Source organism: Paramormyrops kingsleyae, chromosome 16 (genome assembly GCF_048594095.1).
Source record: "Paramormyrops kingsleyae isolate MSU_618 chromosome 16, PKINGS_0.4, whole genome shotgun sequence".
NCBI lineage: Eukaryota > Metazoa > Chordata > Actinopteri > Osteoglossiformes > Mormyridae > Paramormyrops > Paramormyrops kingsleyae.
Genome location: NC_132812.1, coordinates 11,521,232 through 11,540,206, shown reverse-complemented (window position 1 = coordinate 11,540,206; position 18,975 = coordinate 11,521,232). Strand labels below are relative to the sequence as shown.

The following is an 18,975-nucleotide window of genomic DNA, read 5'->3' as shown; positions in this document are numbered from 1 at the left end:
TTGTGCATCTTACAGCTGTTGGCCCTTTGTTGTTCCTGCAGAGATATCCAGTGATATTTTTGTGACTTTCTTTTTGATTCTTTTTCTCATAAGAAAGCACTTGCTAGCCAAGGATTCCCCAGCTGACTAAGAAATGTCACTAATACAGTATGATTCCAGAAGTTGGAGCGTACTTCCTGTAGAACTTACTCAAATGGAATTTATACAAAAGGAAGTGGAACCAGCGATAGAAGATTGATTACTCAAGCAGGGGCCTATACCACAAAACAGGATTTCTGGCTTAGTCGGATAGCTGGTCGGATTAAAGCACCACAATTTAACTTTTTTATTTTTTCCATTTACATTTAACCCAGACTACCTTAAATCCAACAAGTTATCCGGCTAAGCAAGAAAAACCTGCTTTGTGATACAGGCCACAGGTACTCCATGTTGTTTGGTAAAATACATAAAAATGGTTACACGAAAACAAAAAAAAGGTACTTTATAAACTATGAGTCTAAACATGATATGAAAAACTTAAAATTAAAGTGGCATAAGGAGATTTCATGAGGGAGCTCTCATGGCAAGGATATGCATCATACAGGAGCAAGCAAAATGGTAAACACCAAAATATTACTCGTGGCTATATATTCTACATGAATGTAACTGCACTCGTAGTCCTTCTCCACTTTTATCATGTAAAAATAAGTACACTTCATGTTCATGTTCAAGCAAATCTATAAGGTTTTACTAAAATTGTGGATACAATAATTTGCATATACAAACACCACATGTGTTTTTTTTTCTCCATGTTCACAACCGGATATACCCACCATGTGCAGCCCATGAGCAACGGTGGAAGCGTAGAAATAAGTAAAAGTGCAGGTTTCGCTTCTTTCTACTTTCGTTTCTATCAGACATAACTGCCCTGATTTCTGGGAAACCACGTGTTTCTGAGGCGCCCCTTACAGCGCCGACGTCAGCCTCCCTCCTCGCTTCTGAAGTGTCGTATAAGGAGGAAATGCGTGTCTAGCGAAATGCTGCAGCTCACGGCATGGGCACAATATCCAAACGGTTTGACGACAGATAGATGGATTTACAAGTAATGTTAACAACCACACACTCCCACAAATGAAATCACTATTACTATTCAGTTCCGCATTATCGTTTCAGATTTTTTTTTACCAATTTCAGGATGATCCCTTAAGCTTTGTTAAATGCCTCTACACCATTATGTTGATAATAGTGTGATGCAGAATCCATATACTAAATTAAGTACCAAGAGAATGTATAGAGTGCAAATAAATAAACTTGGATATACTAGGTTAAGTTTCTGTTTACACACCTATATCAAAATGGTTTCAATTTCTCAGTTAAGTGGGGAGGAAACCAGCTCCTGAGAACAGCGACGCCTTTAGCTCTCCGTCACGATACTGTAATAACGGGGCGGGGACTGTTTCTGTTCATTGTGCGTGTCCGTTTTCAGCATCTGATTGGACGACGGGCCTGTTAATCAATATTTCTAGAGACGTCCTCTCACTTAAAGCTGTACCGTGCGTGTTGTGTATAGTTTCATAAAGTGGTGATAAGAAGAGGAAGTAATTAAACGGAGCTACGGAAGATTACTTTGTATCTGTAATAAGAGCAGATACATTGCGTTCAGTATAAAAGGTAAGCTTTTCGGTGTCAGACGTTATTCGCGCAGCAGCACGTAATATCTGAGACTCGAGAAAGGAAAGAAACATTATTGCGTATTGTATTGAATGTTGTACTTTCAGCAGAATATTTTTTATTGTGAGTGGGGTTTCACCTGCATGCATTTTTTTGTGCGTGGTTATAGGGACTGTTTATATAATGCTACCGATTTATGTCAAAACCTGTGTAATGGAGCCACAGTCAGCAAACTTCTCCGTCAGCACACTTAGTGGGGTTTTGTCGAAACTTGCAGATAATAGCTACATGAGCGAATTTGATAGGTAAATGCGAACTATTCGTTTGTATGCGAATCGACGGAAGGCTGCAAAAGAGCTTAAAGATGAATACTCTGTCCCCTATGAATTTAATGAATGTAATTATAGATCTATAAGTAGGCTATATTCAAATCACGGACCTGCTTGGATTAAAAAAAATTAAAAATTTCAGTGCTGTCCTCTAGGGCTGGGGGCATAGCTGTCAAGTCTACCGTATTTTACCCCTCATTCCCGCCGTCCTCCCGTATTAGTATTTTCCCGTAAATCTCCTGTATTATAATATCATTAAAAAAAATATTCCTCTGCCTCTCCAAACTGAACTGTCAGTAGCCTCGCGAGAACTGCCACCTGCAGTAGTCTGCAGGTCATTTACAACATTAGCCAGGTCATAAATGCGGAGGTTAAAATGGCAATACTGTGTGCCAAAAACAACGTTACTTTCACCTTCTGTGATGACTTCAACAAGCATACAAATTCTGCAACAAATCTGTATAATAAGTCATTAGTGAATGCCAGACAGTCACATGAGTGAACATGAGAAATTAAAAGAAAATGTGTAATGAAAATAAAATGTAAATGACAGCGGTTATTTTAGTTTTCTTGTACACATGTCTTAAAATGTAAGGGATACTGGAGCTTGGTTGGGGTGTTGGGGTGGCTTGCAGTGGGTGCCGAAAATTTCCCTTATTTTCAAATCCAAAACTTGACAGGTATGGCTGGGGGTTTGAATCCCACCTCTGGTCTTTGTGTATGTAGGTAGTTCTCCTCTTGTCATACAGCTTTTCTCTAACTACTCCACGTACTTAGGCTAATTGACATCTCTATATCGCCTGTAGCGTATGACTGTGTGTAGCTGCCCTGTGATGGACTGGCATCCCTTCTGCTTAGTATCCCAGCCTTGTGTGTTGTGCTGTGTGGGGTAGGTTCCATGCAGTTGGAGAATAGATTCTTAATTCATAACACTTCTAATCGGGTAACAAGTACGTGTTCGATTGCCTGTTTGACCCCCGGCTCCAGGGACACTGAACGGTGGATGACCCTGCGCTGTGACCCCCCCCCCCCCCCCCCAAGCTTGCTCTCACCTGTATAGGCCTATGTATTTGTGAGTTTCTTGGAGCGGAAAATGGGATATGCGAAGAGAAATACAAATACGATGTGCGTAGTATTTGTATTTGTACTTGTGCAAAAGGGATCATTTCTTAAGTTCTCTTATGTATTTCATAAGATCACATCCATCACTGTGGCCGATGCAGTACATATCTCGATGCATTGCATTTAATAAAGTAAAAATACCTACGAAGCAACTACTAATGTGACACAATATGATTCCGATTCACAGAAACGAGGGAGTATCATCTAAAAATATAACTGTCTAAAATTTCTGGTCACATTTCTATATAATAAAAGCATCGACCGTCTACTAATAATTAATGCATTAATAAATCAGATATTTCCTAATGTATGGATGTTAGAAACGATGCATCCTGAGTTCATCCCAAATTGTATCTGGTGCGCACTTTTTTAATTGGGTTAGTCACGTCCTGATCTTTTATGCATTTGCGAATTGGTGAATCTTAACATCACTAATACACGTGCATTCAGTGGCGGAACACTCAGTCCTGGGGCAAAAATGGGCCATACCCCAACCCCCCCCCCCCCCCCCCACCTTACAAATGTACACCTAGTGCTTGCCTCTGCCCGTTTCAGCAGTTGCAGATGATTTTGCAGAAATTTAAGTAGTTTCCCAATCTTACCCATCATACACTGCAGTCCAGACATGCCTTTTTCATGAAATACACGCCTCAATAACATAGTTTGACTGCAAAAAATGACAAACTGTTACATTTCAAAATTGTTTTAGGTATTGTACCAAATATTTTTTCTCATAATGTGATTGTATGCATAAAGATGAGAAATATAAAAGTAGCATGTCAGGAATGTGTATAATTTGCATGACATCAGCACCTTAATCCTCACACATCCTTCGCATACAGTTGGAGGGGGGCCTCGTTGTGGCCAGACTGCCCCGCCTACCAGTCCGCCCCTACATGCATGCTGTACACCAGGGGTGTCAAACTTGTTTTGGGTGTCGCCTCATTTAACACACCTGATTCAGCTTCTTGCACCTCCACGTGCTAAACTACCAAATATCTCTTGAGCTGAATCATTTGTGGTGGAACAGGGAAAGAACTAAGCACAGGGCTCTGGCCCCCCAGCACTGCAGTTTGAGACCCCTGCCGTAGATAGTTGTAGAATTTCTTTTTCTGGCGGTCAGTGACACAGTTTACGGTTTAACCGCCTGTCGTTGCGGGTCCCCGTCCTGATCGAGCTGCTCCAGCCGTGATAACGTCAGAATTCAGCCCCACCTCTGTGCCCCCCCCCCCGCCTTCCAGATGTCCCAGTGGTATCAGCTCCAGCAGCTGGACTCCAAATACCTGGAGCAGGTGGACCAGCTGTATGATGACAACTTCCCCATGGAGGTCCGCCAGTACCTCAGCCAGTGGATCGAAAGCCATGACTGGTAGGTGACTACTGGGATTACTTCATGTGTTAGGGTCTGGGGGTAGGGCCACGTCGGTAGGAAAAGCACTGAGCCTGCCAAGAATCACTGACCAGAATTAGACGCGAATAGCTGCTAGCACTGAAATTAGCTGCTGTTTGCGGGCAGCTCTGACATTGTGAGTTCGGAGATAGTGGTCCGTATACCGTGCGGCATGTTGATATTTAGCTGTGCAATGCAAGGCCTGACCTAAGATCTGAGTGTTGTTACCTTTAAAGAAACATAAAGAAGCAGGGTTGTTGTCATATTGAACGCATTCTTGTAATTTAGTGTGGTGATGTTGTAAGGCTGATATTTCCTGTCAGATCAAGGCCAACATGACAAACTCCCTTATTTGGGGAAGATTAACTCCTTAAAATAGAACATGTTTATGGTTGGGTGTTTGTACACGTCTGCTGTTTTTACTGGCAGTTTAAACTATGTCAAGTCACATTAGGATTAAATGATGTATTTTATTCTAACAACACTCAAGTGTCACAGCTGTATGTGCACAAAAATAAATAATTAAAATGATTAATCACTGGTTAGAAATTGATCGTTGTTCTTTAAATAAAAATTGATGTTGTTGGAGAATTTTCTAACCCTAGAAATTAAAAAAACAATCTCTGCTCCTTTTTATTTAGATTTGTTTCACTTCTTTCTGATTTTTTAAATATCAGAATAATTCTAGTAGAATGTTAACATTGATTTATGTTGCGAATGCTGAAAGTGGAGAGATTAATTTGGGTTCTTTTGAGTTCTCTGGTTTCCTGCATACAGTTAGGTGACTTGGTGTGTCTAACTTGTCAAAATGGTCTGGGTGTGTGTGCCCAGTGATGGACTGGGGGATGAGTTCCAGGCTTAGCCTAAGTGTTGTGTGGAATTCATGCATCCTCGTCTGCTTGTCCTGTTCAGGTTCACGGGGGGACTGGAGCATATCCTGGAAGTCAGAGCTGGTCGATATGACCAAAAATGTCATTGTGATATAAATGTTCATGTCAGTCATTATCAATAATTATCACTATAACTGCCAAACCATTGTTTCTTTCCACTTTAAAGGCAGACTTTTACTCCTGAGTTAAAATTGAGGAAACCAGAAGGTTAATTGTAGTTATATACTATGCTTTATCGTCAGAACGTGACAAACACTTGTCAAACAGTAGTAATGGCCAAAATGACGCTTCTGGAACCCCGTGCTCAATTTTCTGGCCCCACTAGATGGAGCTCTCTGTTCAAAAGGGGGCTGAAAGCATAAAGGAATTCCCAAAGTGGCACGCGGGCTCAAAAGACACTTCAAATGGTTCATGAAGCGCCATTTTGGCCATCACTACCAAACAGCATTTCGCATTTCACAAGTCTGAGATGGAAGATGAAAAGTTTATTTTATGCTGCATTCCATTTACTTAGGAGGTCGGAACTCAGAACTGGGAATGATGTCATACACAAGTTAATAGCATACCAGTACAGCAAGTTGGAAAGCCATTTAACAATACCAGAGACCCGTTTCAAAAAGCAAGATTTTTTGCTTACCCAGCTAACTTGTTGGATTTAATTTACCCCAGTTTAAATGGCCTTCACTCTCATTAACTTCGTTCACTCTCATTAACTTCGTTCACTCTCATTAACTTCGTTCACTCTCATTAACTTCGTTCACTCTCATTAACTTCGTTCACTTACATTTAGCCCAGACTACCTTAAATTCAACAAAAGTCCTGCTTACTGAAACTGTCTCCAGTTCTAGCCTGTTTAATTGCTAGCCATTGTTTGCAATATCAGTGGATAACAACACATTATGCAGTATTTTGCGCATAAAAACACCGTAGCAACACATCCCCTGATAGTGGTTGGACAGTACTGTGTCTACGACCGATTTACTGAGCCACAAATAAGAAATTAGTGCTAATAAACAGTATAAAACTACATTAGCTTTAGCTTTAACTTCTGTTGATAAAGGGTGCAGTCATGTTGAATTCTGAGCTCGAGGTTCTGTCAATTCCAATTCTGACTTGAGATGGTGTTTCAGTTGAAATTTCTGACTAGGGACTCAGAATTTACAAGTTATGCGTTCAAATGGAACCCAGCATTAGTCAGCGCCGAAAAAATGCCGCTGCTGGCATTCTTATTATCCTTTCTTAATTCTCTCTGGTCTGCTCTGCCGGTGAGTTGCCCTGTTGTCTTGATGTCATTTTTCTGTCATTTGCCTGCTATTGCATTCTCTTATTTGTTCAATAAATCACATAATAAATCACTGCATTGTGTTTGCACTTGTGCTCCACTGCTGGTCCTGATAAGTAGTCACAGAGAAAGTGGCGTCATTTTGTGATGCAAAGCATGTCACAATCGGCATGTTTGGTCTTAAGTTATGTCGAACTTTCATGGAGCATTTGGTATATTGTTATCAAGGAAAATTACATTACAAAAATGATCGTTTTATTGCCCATCCCTACCGGAAGCTACAGACACAGGGTAGGGTAATTTATGGGTAATGTAGTAACATTTCAGCTTAGTATGTTTTTTTGACTGTGGGGGGGGGGGACCCCACAATGACACGGGGAGAACATGCCAACTCCATGCACACTGAGCCACGGCAGAGACTCAAATCCTGGTCCCATTGTGCCACCATAGTGCCCCATGTGGAATTCAGTGAAGTGAAGTGTTTTTCAGGTTTGTTTGGCTTGTGTTTTTAAGAATCTTCACAGGCTGTGGTGGATAGATGGCTGAAGATGGGATATAATGAAAGGTGGCATTTATTTTGTTTTCCCGGGGCGACTTTGTCCTGATACACTGCGGCCTGCCGTTTTAATTTGTGTATCCAGGCGTTTATTGTCATACCATCGCTGACCTTCTGCAGGGAGCAGGTGGCTTCCAATGACTCGCTGGCGATAGTTCGCTTCCACGACCTCCTGGCCCAGCTGGATGACCAGTACAGCCGCTTCACACTGGAGAACAACTTCCTGCTGCAGCACAACATCCGCAAGATCAAACGCAACCTGCAGGTACGGCTGCGGTTGCTGTCCTCCATTCGGGTGTTATCACAGGGTCTCACCTGTGTTGATGATAAACCGTCAGCTTCTAAAGCTGTTGTTGACGTAGTTATTACGGCGTAGGGTGTCTTTATGTCGTGAAATCTATATCACAATATAGGGTGTCTTTATTCCTGTTCATGTGGTGTAGTCCACTATTTCTCAACTGCTGAGTCACGACTCAAAAATGGGTCATAGAATGTGTGGTTAAAGAAAAATAATTTTTCCTAATGTTCAGCTTTTTTTTACCTCTAGCAACCCCCTTTACTCTAGTGCATGTTGTGCGATTTATTTCATTATATAGGGTGTTTTTCCCCCTGCTTATGTTGTGTGATTTATATCAGTATTTCTCAAACCGGTCTTCGGGGTCCCCTAGACAGTCCACGTCTTTGCTTTCTGTGGACTGTCTGGCAGGGAGCTGGGAGGGAGCAAGAACGTGGACCGTCTGAAGTTCCCCAAGGACCGGGTTGAGAAACACTGATCTATATCGTGATGTAAGGTCTCTTTATGCTTGTCTATGTTGTGTGATCCTTAGCATGATGTAGGGTGGCTTTATGTGTGTCAGGATGAATGCCAACAGAGCTGGTGTTTGGGTTATATCTACAGGACAACTTCCAGGGCGACCCTCTGCACATGGCCATGATCATCTGCGGCAGTCTGAAAGAAGAGCAGAAGATCCTGGCCATAGCTGCTAAGAAGGAGGTGCTTTATCAGTGTGCATTGTATAGCTGTTTATCCAGTTTCCAACCACATTTCCAGTACAGGGTCGTGAGGAAGAAACTTATGGAGAGGGCAGCTTAGAGATGGAGCCCACTCTCTGCTGTAAAAGCAGTTATGGAGGAAGGATTTGTATAACTAGTTGTAAGGACCCAAGCAGGCCAGGCTCGAGGACACAGGAAGGTTTTTTTTAAAGGAAAGGATGTTTTTATTACAAACATTTACTAAAATAACACAACAAAAGTAAACTTAAGTTCGAACAAACTAACCATCAAAAATAAGCTTAAGAGAGCACAAGAACTCAAACAACTAGCAACTGACTCTTCACAAAATGACACAGGTATATATACACAAAGGCTTGGCGAAACTATTAAAATATAGGGGAAAAGACATTTAACAATAAACCAAATAATTAAATCACAAGACAATCCATAAACCAAATGTCAACAAAATATATCACCAATACTCATCCAAATCACTATCACTGTAAATCAAAAAATAACCGAAACATTAAGGAAAATAGTTAAAACTCCACTACCCCCACAACATAATACTAGTGTGGAGCAGTCCAGCTTCCTGTTACTGGGGAGACTCGGTAGTTTACCCTGCAGCCACATTTTACCTCCTAAACTAGGCCCTTCCCAGACAAAAGGTAAACAAATGGTAACTGAAACAAAATAAACCATATCTTAATGTGTATTAAATAAACAATACTGCAAAAAGAACCTAAATGTGTTTATCCAGAAACTTATGCATTCAAATGTGTTAGTAAATAAATAAAATAAATACTAGCAAACAAATGAAATAATGCATTGATTAATAACTACTGCAAATAAACAATGACTAACCAATACACAGCCTGATCCTTGACAATTACCAATAAAGTTTTGTGACAGACCCTTTCGTTGTTACCAGGACAATGGTGCAAACACACACAGCAACATGGTGGTTGAGAAGCAGAAGGAGCTTGACAACAAAGTCAAGGACATTAAAAACAAAGTCCAGGTATGTTACACAACATAACCTACAGGTATTTCTACAGGTATTTCTCAGACAGGGACCTTGAAAGGGATTCATCAGGAATGTTTGTTTCATTGGGTTGGGTTAATATTACTGTTGAATCTTGGCAACCTGCACTGTATTGAAATGGAGTGTATTTTACTGTTTCAAGGATACAGAGCAAAAGATTAAATCATTGGAGGACCTTCAAGACGAACATGACTTCAAGTACAAAACCCTGCACAACCGAGGTAAGAGCCTGTGAACATGAACTGATAGCCCAGTGTGGTGAGACCTGGCCTGCATTGCAAAAAGAACCATTTTCCTCCAAAAGGCAAAGATGCCGTGGCTCAGTTAGATCTTTCCTCCTCTCAAGCCAAGGGGTCAAGATGCGACCATGTGGACTAGGAATTAGTCTCACAGCTGGCGAGTAACAGGGTTTCCCTGGGAGGATGGTGTGTCCTGGGTGCTATTTGTCCTTGTTTCTTCCTGTAGAGCATGAGGTCAACGGGACCACCCAGAAAGAGATTGAGCATGAGAAGATGGTGATCCAGGGGATGTTCCTGAACCTGAACATGAAAAGAGAGGTGGGTGCTTGGGCTACTGAGGGTCTGTCATGGAGAATTGCAGGTTGTAGCTGTTCTTTTTTTCTTGTTAATGTATAAATGTCCCTTGTTTTAATTATAGGTTTAAATTTAGCAGGCAAATTTACCAAGAGTGATTCATAATACATTTACATACTGTGTACTCATAATCATAAATCTGTAGTTTTCTACAGTTTTTCTCTAGTATATTTATGAAAGGCAGCATAAAACAAGGTCAAACAGTGGTGTAGGTGGGCGCTATCTGTGGCATTAAGTGGTAGTGTCCTTAAGTGACAAGCACTAATGTCCCATGTCACATGACCTGGAAGGAAGTGGTGCGGCAGATGGTGGACGCCCTCAATATGGCGGAACAGATACAGTACATACTGATCACAAAGGAGCTGCAGGAGTGGAAGCGGCGCCAGCAGATCGCCTGCATTGGGGGTCCACCCAACGCCTGCCTAGACCAGCTCCAAACCTGGTAATGCCCAGCAGGGGGCAGCTTTACATATCCTCCATTCTGATACTTGCTACCACATGTCAGTTTGGGTCTGTCCTGGGCCTCAACCTAATGCCCCTGTGGCAGTTGCCCGAGATCCTAGCATCCGCTGACACTCAAACATTGATGAGGAAGGTTCCTGTGTGTCCGGCAGGTTCACAGCGGTGGCCGAATGCCTACAGCAGGTCCGGCAGCAGATCAACAAGCTGCAGGAGCTGGAGCAGAAGTACACGTATGACAACGACCCCATCACCCAGCAGAAGCACTTCCTGCAGGAGAGAGCCCTTTCGCTCTTCCGCACCCTCATCTTGAAGTAAGTGAACGCATGAGCGTTCTGCATGTTTAGCCCTAAAAGCAAGAGAAAATCCAAAAGTGGAAATGACTTTTGAAGGTCTCGCCGGACTGGTGAAGGTGTCAAAGACCTGTGTGCCGAAGCTGAGAAGCCTGCGTGGCGGAAGCTGAGGCCTCTGTGCCCCCCTGTTTTTCAGCTCCTTGGTGGTGGAGAGACAGCCCTGCATGCCCACGCATCCACAGAGGCCCCTCGTCCTGAAAACGGGAGTGCAGTTCACTGTTAAGCTCAGGTAGCCTTTCGCTAATCAATGGCAGCTTCCAGTTCTGTCAACAAATGTCAGGTTGATGATCTGCACTCTGTGCTTAATTTTTCCAAGTTTGTTTAGTGTTGATGATGTCACTTATTAGTGTTAAGTGTAGTTATACACTCGCCTGTATATGTATACAGGACTGTGCAGAAGTCTTAGGCAGTCAAAGAAAATGATGTTTGTGATCTTCATGTTGGTGCAAAACTGTGATATTATGTCTGTTAAAGTGCATCACCCATGTATTTTTTGATACGACCAAAAACATCCCACGTTCGGCTAATAAATACTTCATTGACTTATTTAACTAATTAAATTAATAAATTAACTGTGCTGGTAGTGAAATTCAACAAGCACATGGAATGGCTGAGGTGCCCCTGAGGAGAGGTTTGGGAACTGAAGCCAAGTTCATCTAGCCATACAACTAGATATCAGTGACTTTTTGGCTGAGCCAATCAGTCAGTCAATCAATAACTTTATTTAAAAAGCATGTTTGACACCACGTATCAGCTAAAGTGCCGTACAGAATACCGATATACACAAATATAAAAATAAAAATAAATGTCAATAAACAAATAACATCTTCGACTAGGACTTTTGCATAGTATTTATAGGTATATATGTGTGTTTTTTCTGGAAAGCATCCTTGAGTATTAGAAAGACACTATATAAATAAAACTGTTATTTGATATATGATATCTTTATATAGCTAGATCTCAGCAAAATTTTATAAATTGTAAAAAGTGTAACGCTTGTTTAATTGTAATGTAATTTATTGTTTGCCTTTTCCTTTGCAGACTGCTGGTGAAACTCCAGGAATTTAATTACCAGCTTAAGGTCAAAGCTTCTTTTGACAAGTAAGTTAGAGTCCAGTCGCTTGTAATGGGTGGTACTGCTAACCCTGACCATGGCCATACCCCTCTGGGATCTCTGGAACACTGAAGGGCTTTCCTTCTCTTTTCAGGGACGTCACCGAGAAGAATACTTTGAAAGGGTAAGGACCCATCATAGGATCCCATCAATCTGAGCGGATCTGCGTGCTCTGTAGTAACCATGGTAACTATCCTCAGGTTCCGAAAGTTCAACATCCTGGGAACAAACACAAAGGTCATGAACATGGAGGAGTCCAATGGAAGTTTAGCAGCTGAGTTCCGTCATTTGGTAAGAATGTAATTTTTCTATATTAAATATGAACTGCTCAGTAAGTACTGTGTGTGCAGTTTTCAGGGCTCATGGGACATTGAGTGTGTTTGAATATTTCTAATCTACAGCAGGTTTTATTTTTTTTGCAAATCCTTATATTATTCTGTTCTTATGATAGCAACTCAGAGAACAGAAAGCTGGGGGCAACAGGACCAATGAGGTGAGCAAGTTTTGATTTAAAATGAGCATTGGAATTTTATGGAGACGTTCAGTAAGAACATATACTGCTTTTGATGGTCCTCCATTCATTTTTATGTCTACATTCATTCATAAATCTTATTTCTTATTTACACATTGTAATTTTAATTTCTATGTCTATTTAAATTCTGTTTATCAGTTTTTGTGCTCTCATCTTGTTTGTTTAGACATGTCTAGACTCCATGTTCATGCTTAAGTAAAAGAAAGTCTCTGTCAGTCTCTGGCATAAGCACAGTCTGGAGAATAGAGCTAGACCCACGCATAGTGTAGCACTTTCTCAAAGCAGAGAAACTAGACAAAGAGGAACTTGAAGACACAGGCCCAAGCAGAGCTCTCTGAGCTGTATGCTCTGGATTTGGGGTGGACCAAAATGAGCGAAATGCATCTGAACCGAGGAGAATAGGGAGAAAGCATTCTGACGCTGACTGAGGGCCTGGGGGGACTCATTCTAGGGCCCGCTCATTGTCACCGAGGAGCTGCACTCCATCAGCTTTGAGACGCAGCTCTGTCAGCCTGGATTTGTCATCGACCTGGAGGTGAGTCGCTCGGGCAGATGGTGACGTCCCGCTGAGACGGGCGCCGTGACAGCCAGCGGACCTCTGCTGCCCCCTGCTGACGTGCTCTTCTCCATGTCACAGATCAGCTCCCTGCCCATTGTGGTGATCTCCAACGTGAGCCAGCTGCCAATGGGCTGGGCCTCCATCCTCTGGTACAACATGCTCAGCAGTGAGCCCAGGGTAGGTGCCAGCTGTGTCATTACCCAGTGTGCTAATGGGAGCCATCATGCCATCAGCAGAGGAAGCCAGACAAACGTCAAATGTGAAACGCTCCTTAATGCACTTCCTTTCTTTGTGTCTCTCCTCCCCATCCCGGCCCCCTCTCGTTTATGACAGAACCTGTCATTCTTCCTGAGTCCCCCCCAGGCCTGCTGGAGCCAACTCTCCGAAGTACTCAGCTGGCAGTTCTCCTCGGTCACCAAACGTGGGCTCCACTCCGAGCAGCTGAGCATGCTGGGTGACAAACTCCTGGGTGAGTCTGGGAATTGGAGTCTTTCCTACAGAGTGTCTGGAAAATGGATGGATTCGCACAATGTTGTATTTTTCATGGAAAGTCCGCACTGATGACACCACCGGCCTTCTGCTCACTGATTGGGTCGCCTTGCCTTAAATCTCAGGTCGGGAGGCAGCCGGGAACCCCGAAGGTCTCATTCCCTGGACCAAGTTCTGCAAGGTGAGGTTCTTCCAAAGGCCCAGGTCAAAAACCCAGCTGTACCTTTGGTTCCTTCATGTTATCATTTTTGTCCAGTTGAGCAAGCAAACCACAGCTTTTTAGAAAGTAGGCCAGAAAATATTATGAGAGAAAAGTCGAATCATTAAAAAACCAGAAAGGCTGTTAAGGATCTGTCAGAGCTGTTGTAGATTGATCCACTAGTCCAAAGCAGGAAGAAAGCATTTGGGATTAGGGTTCGGCTTTGTGTTATGGATGGCCCACATGGTACCGGCGGTCAGCTAAGTGAGGTCCGTATGCTCAAGGAGAACACGAACGAGAAGAACTTCCCCTTCTGGCTGTGGATTGAGGGCATCTTGGAGCTCATCAAGAGGCACCTGCTTTCGCTGTGGAATGACGGGTGAGTTGTGTGAGAAACACTTCAGGGGCTTTTTCCCTCACCATGGCCACTGGCCCGTCTGACCGCCCATGTGCTGCTGCCACCTACTGCAGGTGCATCATGGGATTTGTGAGCAAGGAGCGTGAGAGAGCCCTGCTGAAAGACAAAGAGCCGGGCACCTTCCTGCTGCGCTTCAGTGAGAGCAGCCGGGAGGGAGCCATCACCTTCACGTGGGTGGAGCGCTCCTCGAATGGTGAGGGGCCTCACTGTGACCAGCAGGGGTCACTGCAAGAATCCTGACAAAGCATCAAATATGTAGGCTGCAGTTTTAGATAGACTGGTCAATGCAGCCTACTCAATATTTGTGGGTTCCGCATCTGCATATGCAACCAACCACAGTTAACAGGATGTCAGAGATGCACTGTTACATACTCTTTCCATGTTATAAAGGAAACTTGTTTTTATCATATATTCATTTATAGTTGTGCACTTAACTTTCCAATGCTTAACAAGAATAAAAATCTGCTGTTTATTAAATAAATTGAAAAGTGGTAAAAAAACCTTTGATGTGCAAAAACTTTTGACTGGTAGTGTATACATATACAATGTTTGAGTAAGGATTGTACAGCACATATTCACATTTAATTTAATTCTGTATTTTTCCAATTCTGAAACATCATTATGGTGGGAAAAATTTTAATGTTATCTTTGTTTAATACTTTAATATTTAGAAAATGATAATTAAACCAGCATTTGGACTCCATACTTCGATGAGCAGAGACTTCTCAGCTGCAATCTGCATTGTGCTCTTGTTTTTGTGTGTGTGTAGATGAAGTCCAGTTCCACGCGGTGGAGCCCTACACCAAAAAGGAGTTGACTGCGGTCTCCTTCCCCGACATCATCCGCAACTACAAGGTCATGGCAGCTGAGAATATTCCAGAGAATCCCCTTCGATTCCTCTACCCCAACATCATGAAGGACAACGCCTTCGGGAAATATTACAGCAGGCCCACTGAACGTAAGCTGACGCCAGAAAACGCCTGTTTCAGCTGATAATATTCACCCAATATTCAATTTATAATGCTCACCTATTACCCTTATTTTATTACACTTCTAATGAGGAAAATGTAGGTATGGGGCTTGTTTTGTTAGTTTTGATGTTTATGTGCCAGCAATCTCACTGACCTTTCCAGATTCAATATATTTTTTTTACGGTCATATTATGAGGCATGTAACCTTTTTTCCCCGTAACAAAACGATCCTTTTGTTTTTCATTTCCCGGTTTGTGGTTTATGGTATATTCCCAGCAAATGTATGTTTGGTGGGATTTCCCAGTAATCTTGGGGAATCTGATTTAAGCATCTGGTAACTGCTGGAGGCTTAATCTCACCACAAACCTCCATTCTGTAGCGTCAGAACCCATGGATGTGGAGAGCCCCAGTGACGGGGGTTACATAAAGACGGAGCTGATCTCCGTGTCAGAAGTGTGAGTACTTCTCTCTTGTTGCATTTCTTTGCTGGCTGTCATTCCCAAGTGCTGTTCAGAGCTTTGTGTTTCCACTGTGGTCACTCATCTCTTCACGCACAGAGATAATCTTCAAATAAATAAAGATCAGTCATGCTCAGACCTCAATCTTTGCCCGTTCCAGGTCCTTGCGGGTCTTTTATGGGTTAAGTGGAACTTTACTTACTGGGGCTGATGGTTTTTGGGCAACTCGTAAGACAAATAAGCTTAGAGATGATAAGTGAATGTCCATACCACGTGACCAATCGCTGTGGTTTATTTGCGGCTGCTACAAGGGTCACATGACTTCTCTATTCCCACTGTTCTCTCACCGACAGCGTCCCCTGTTGCTTTATATATTACTTTTATCTTATTTATCTTTGTTTTTTTCCAGTCATCCCTCAAGACTTGAGAACATACTGCCCTTATCTGATGAGCAATATCACGCCCTCTCGCAGATGATCCCTGCCGAGATCGACACTGTGGTACATCCCCTCGATTTGTCTCTCTCCATGCAGCAGCTTCTCCTGTCTCTTGGTCTGCAGATCTTGAGATGCTCTTTTCTGCACCCTCAGTCACAGGCACTGATCTACCCATTTGGTCATATTTTAGGGTTGCTGCCTGAACACTTAACCTGCAAATGCTACATATGTGAACCATTGCTTTAGATGGTTTTTCGCAGATTGTACCTCAGCACCATTTATCTGTAACATAAAGCAGGAACTGGTTGATGACCTACAGGTCTAATGAGTCTTTTTATGCTGTGCTTGCAGATGTGTTCCCGTTTCCAGACCTAAGAGAACCCAGGAAGATCATCTACTGTGAAGAATTCAAAATAGCTCTCTTACATTTGTTATCTATTCTTATTATTATTTTAGTAATGTGTTGTGTTATGGTATGTATCTGGAATTTTCTTGTACAAAGAAATGTAAAGGAGCAGTTCAACATGGTAAAAACAATGTACAGTACACTAATATATGTCAATGTGGTGCAATAATCAGTATGAAGTTGAATACGTTTGGTTTTCCCATATACAATATCTCAAACTATTAAAATCATCAGAACATGCCTTCATTTAGTTTAATGCTGTTTTTTTATTTGAGACACACTGAAATAAACATATCGCCATACTTGTCCATTACAACACACTGTGGCACAGATATGCCAGTGTGAACTGGAAAATGCAGGCTAGATAAAAACAATCTGAGAACATCAATATAACATTGAGAAAGTTGTAGATTTTGACTGATCTGAACAAAATGCTAAAGAAGGTTAACATGAGGACCACGGGTGCTACAAAGAAATACAAAGCCTATATGCGATACAGGCCTGGCTAAAGTGTAGCATACACTGCAGTACTGGGAAGCGGCAATGATTCCACGGGAAAAACCATGTCAGTTTGCGTGCCGTATGGATGATGCAACCGCAGTGCAGAACGATCCCCGAAAGCTTGTCCACGAGTGGACAATCTCCACAAAATGCCTACTGCCTGGAGGTAGAGAGGCGACGTTCCTTGTTTGCTCATGGGCATTTAAACTTAACAAAATTCCCTCTCACTCACTCAGAGACAACAACTGTACAAATATACATGCATCAATTAGTACTAAACAGTGAGATAGTCTAACTGAGGGCATTTCTCCCGGTGCAGTATGACTAACCACCTTTGGAGGGCGCTCTTGTAATTTTATAATCATCTAAGTTTGAGATCATTGGGAATATCTTCTGGTGGTGGTCAGCTCCCAGCTGCTTGGTTATGTGCTGGAGTCGATTTGCCTGCTGTTTTCTCAGGTCTGCGTGTGTGCTGATCGCGGCCGTTTGGGCTGCTGTGCCACACTGTTGACTCCTCCCTCAGAACGGCAGAGGAAATACCTCACCAGGTGTTTGAAAACGGAGTGAATCTTGCAATGACTAAAGACTGCAACTGAGCAATTTCGAAGGCGAGATGACCAGGGAGAAGAGGGACAAATACGAAAAGTTACTAAATAAAATTAGCTAAGGGATTAATGTCTTGTGCACTCAACAGAAATCTACAAAAACAATTAAAAAAACCAATGAGGATAAACTTAATGTGCGGTTGTCAGACCTGGACCAGCTTATTTAAAACTGATCAACAGGAGAAAAAAGTGCTGAGCATGATGGGATATCACAACAGTGCTACAGGACTGGTTATTGTTAGGAACAATAAAGTGGTCTACAAATACATGGTATGCTTCTATACGCATATACATCGGTAAATATTTTTGTACATCGATACATACAAAGGAAAACAGGGCCCACTCACCCGTACAGTTAGTCCAAGAAGGAGGAATAGCACGTTGAAAATCCCAGTGTAAAGAAAAGAGTGCAATGGGAGAACAGAACACCATGGAAGAGCAGGGGGTAGGGGAATAAGGAGGTATAAAGCACCTTTTTGGGGTATAAACAAGTGCACTACCACAATCAAACAATACCCGCAACGAAGACACATCCCCAAGAAAAAAACAAAGACAGCCACACTGTCTTAATATTGTAGGAAAGGGGGCGCTGTGGCAGCCCGCCCAACCCCGTGGTTCTACAGCATACCATCCAGGTTTTTCTGGGCGCTCTCCTTGTCAGTAGTGCCTTCCTGGGGGCTGTATTTGTTCTGGTAGTCTTGGAGGATAGTGACAACGTCGTGGTGTCCGAAATGCACCGCCTCATCCATAGGAGTATTGCCCCATCTAGATGTGAAGACAGCGGGAATTGGAACGACACTCTCAGCTGTACACATGAAGACCCTCAAACCCGTGCTGTGGCTTTCCACAGGCTGGCACGGGTGTAAACCTAAGTCTCCTACTCTTTCGGTTTGAAGGCTAATTATTGAGAAATGGACAGTCGCTTCGGTCTACCTGTCCTTGGGCTCTGGGTTCACCTTGCAGGCCTCCAGCAGGAAACGCACCACCTCCGAGTGTCCTGGGAAGAGAGTAACGTTCAGGCTACAGACCAGTAGTGCTACACCAGCACTTAGCCGTCCCCAGCGAAGGCAGACGAGCAGAAGAGCAAACGGGACCGAGGGCACAGAGAGTGCTCTCCTAAGTCATGACTACGCAGGCACGTGCCCTCCAACAATGCAGCAGGCAAAAATGGCTGACCGAAAGGAAGCAAGATGAGCTCCATAACAGCCCCAATCTTGTCCCCTTACAGGAAAGTAACTGTGCTATGGTAAAATGAAAAGATTCCTTAGAGTAGCCAGCCAGCCAGCCAACCAACCAATCAACCAACCAGTCACATATTCAACCAATTAGTCAACTAACCAACCGTCGAACTATTCAATAAACAAGCCAACTCCAACCAACCAATCAATAGATCAACCATCCATCAAACCAATCAACCATTCAACCAATCATTTGTGGTGGATATACAAAATGGCGGCAGTCATTTCTCTACCTTCAGCAGCAGCTACATGCAGGGCTGTCCTGGAGTCATAGTCCCTCTGCTCCATGTCCATGGAGGACAGCGCAAACCTGCCAAGAGGAGCACGACAAGCACCACTCTCACAAAGATGACAGCTGAATGACGACCTCTTTAGAGCGTGGGTCT

At 42.9% G+C, this 18,975-nt stretch overlaps 2 protein-coding genes across 7 annotated transcripts in view; one reads left to right on the top strand and one right to left on the bottom strand.

Annotated features, from left to right (window-relative positions):
• Nucleotides 1–1,493: 1,493 nt before the first annotated feature.
• On the top strand, nucleotides 1,494–16,491 carry stat1b (signal transducer and activator of transcription 1b). 2 transcript variants are annotated; one of them, XM_023814821.2, is made up of 24 exons: nucleotides 1,494–1,650; nucleotides 4,343–4,470; nucleotides 7,340–7,484; nucleotides 8,118–8,213; nucleotides 9,144–9,233; nucleotides 9,400–9,478; nucleotides 9,723–9,814; nucleotides 10,141–10,292; nucleotides 10,465–10,623; nucleotides 10,799–10,891; nucleotides 11,704–11,763; nucleotides 11,871–11,900; nucleotides 11,977–12,067; nucleotides 12,228–12,269; nucleotides 12,760–12,843; nucleotides 12,946–13,044; nucleotides 13,201–13,336; nucleotides 13,482–13,537; nucleotides 13,843–13,934; nucleotides 14,027–14,166; nucleotides 14,743–14,931; nucleotides 15,324–15,399; nucleotides 15,812–15,902; nucleotides 16,191–16,491. In XM_023814821.2, the coding sequence occupies exons 2-24, from the start codon at nucleotides 4,343–4,345 to the stop codon at nucleotides 16,212–16,214; spliced, it is 2,244 nt and encodes a 747-aa protein (XP_023670589.1). In that variant the 5' UTR covers nucleotides 1,494–1,650; the 3' UTR covers nucleotides 16,215–16,491. The 2 variants fall into 2 exon arrangements, with proteins under 2 accessions (XP_023670589.1, XP_023670588.1); XM_023814820.2 differs by having other exon boundaries at nucleotides 13,840–13,934.
• Nucleotides 16,492–18,975, bottom strand: part of LOC111845416 (glutaminase kidney isoform, mitochondrial-like) — a 36,144-nt gene continuing 33,660 nt past the window's right edge. For all 5 annotated transcript variants that reach the window (XM_023814823.2, XM_023814828.2, XM_023814827.2 and 2 more), the window contains 3 exons: nucleotides 18,823–18,899; nucleotides 18,285–18,348; nucleotides 16,492–18,116 (listed from right to left, as the gene is read on the bottom strand). In XM_023814823.2, coding sequence (XP_023670591.1) covers nucleotides 17,969–18,116; nucleotides 18,285–18,348; nucleotides 18,823–18,899 — 289 coding nt within the window. In that variant the 3' untranslated portion in view covers nucleotides 16,492–17,968. The remainder of the gene's footprint in view (nucleotides 18,117–18,284; nucleotides 18,349–18,822; nucleotides 18,900–18,975) is intronic.

Bases quoted from the DNA above. Each gene is read 5' to 3' on its own strand.
- stat1b (XM_023814820.2), top strand. From the start codon at position 4,343: ATGTCCCAGTGGTATCAGCTCCAGCAGCTGGACTCCAAATACCTGGAG. The intron at 7,485-8,117 runs GTACGGCTGCGG...TTATATCTACAG, and splicing joins AGATCAAACGCAACCTGCAG to GACAACTTCCAGGGCGACCC. The intron at 12,844-12,945 runs GTGAGTCGCTCG...TCCATGTCACAG, and splicing joins GATTTGTCATCGACCTGGAG to ATCAGCTCCCTGCCCATTGT.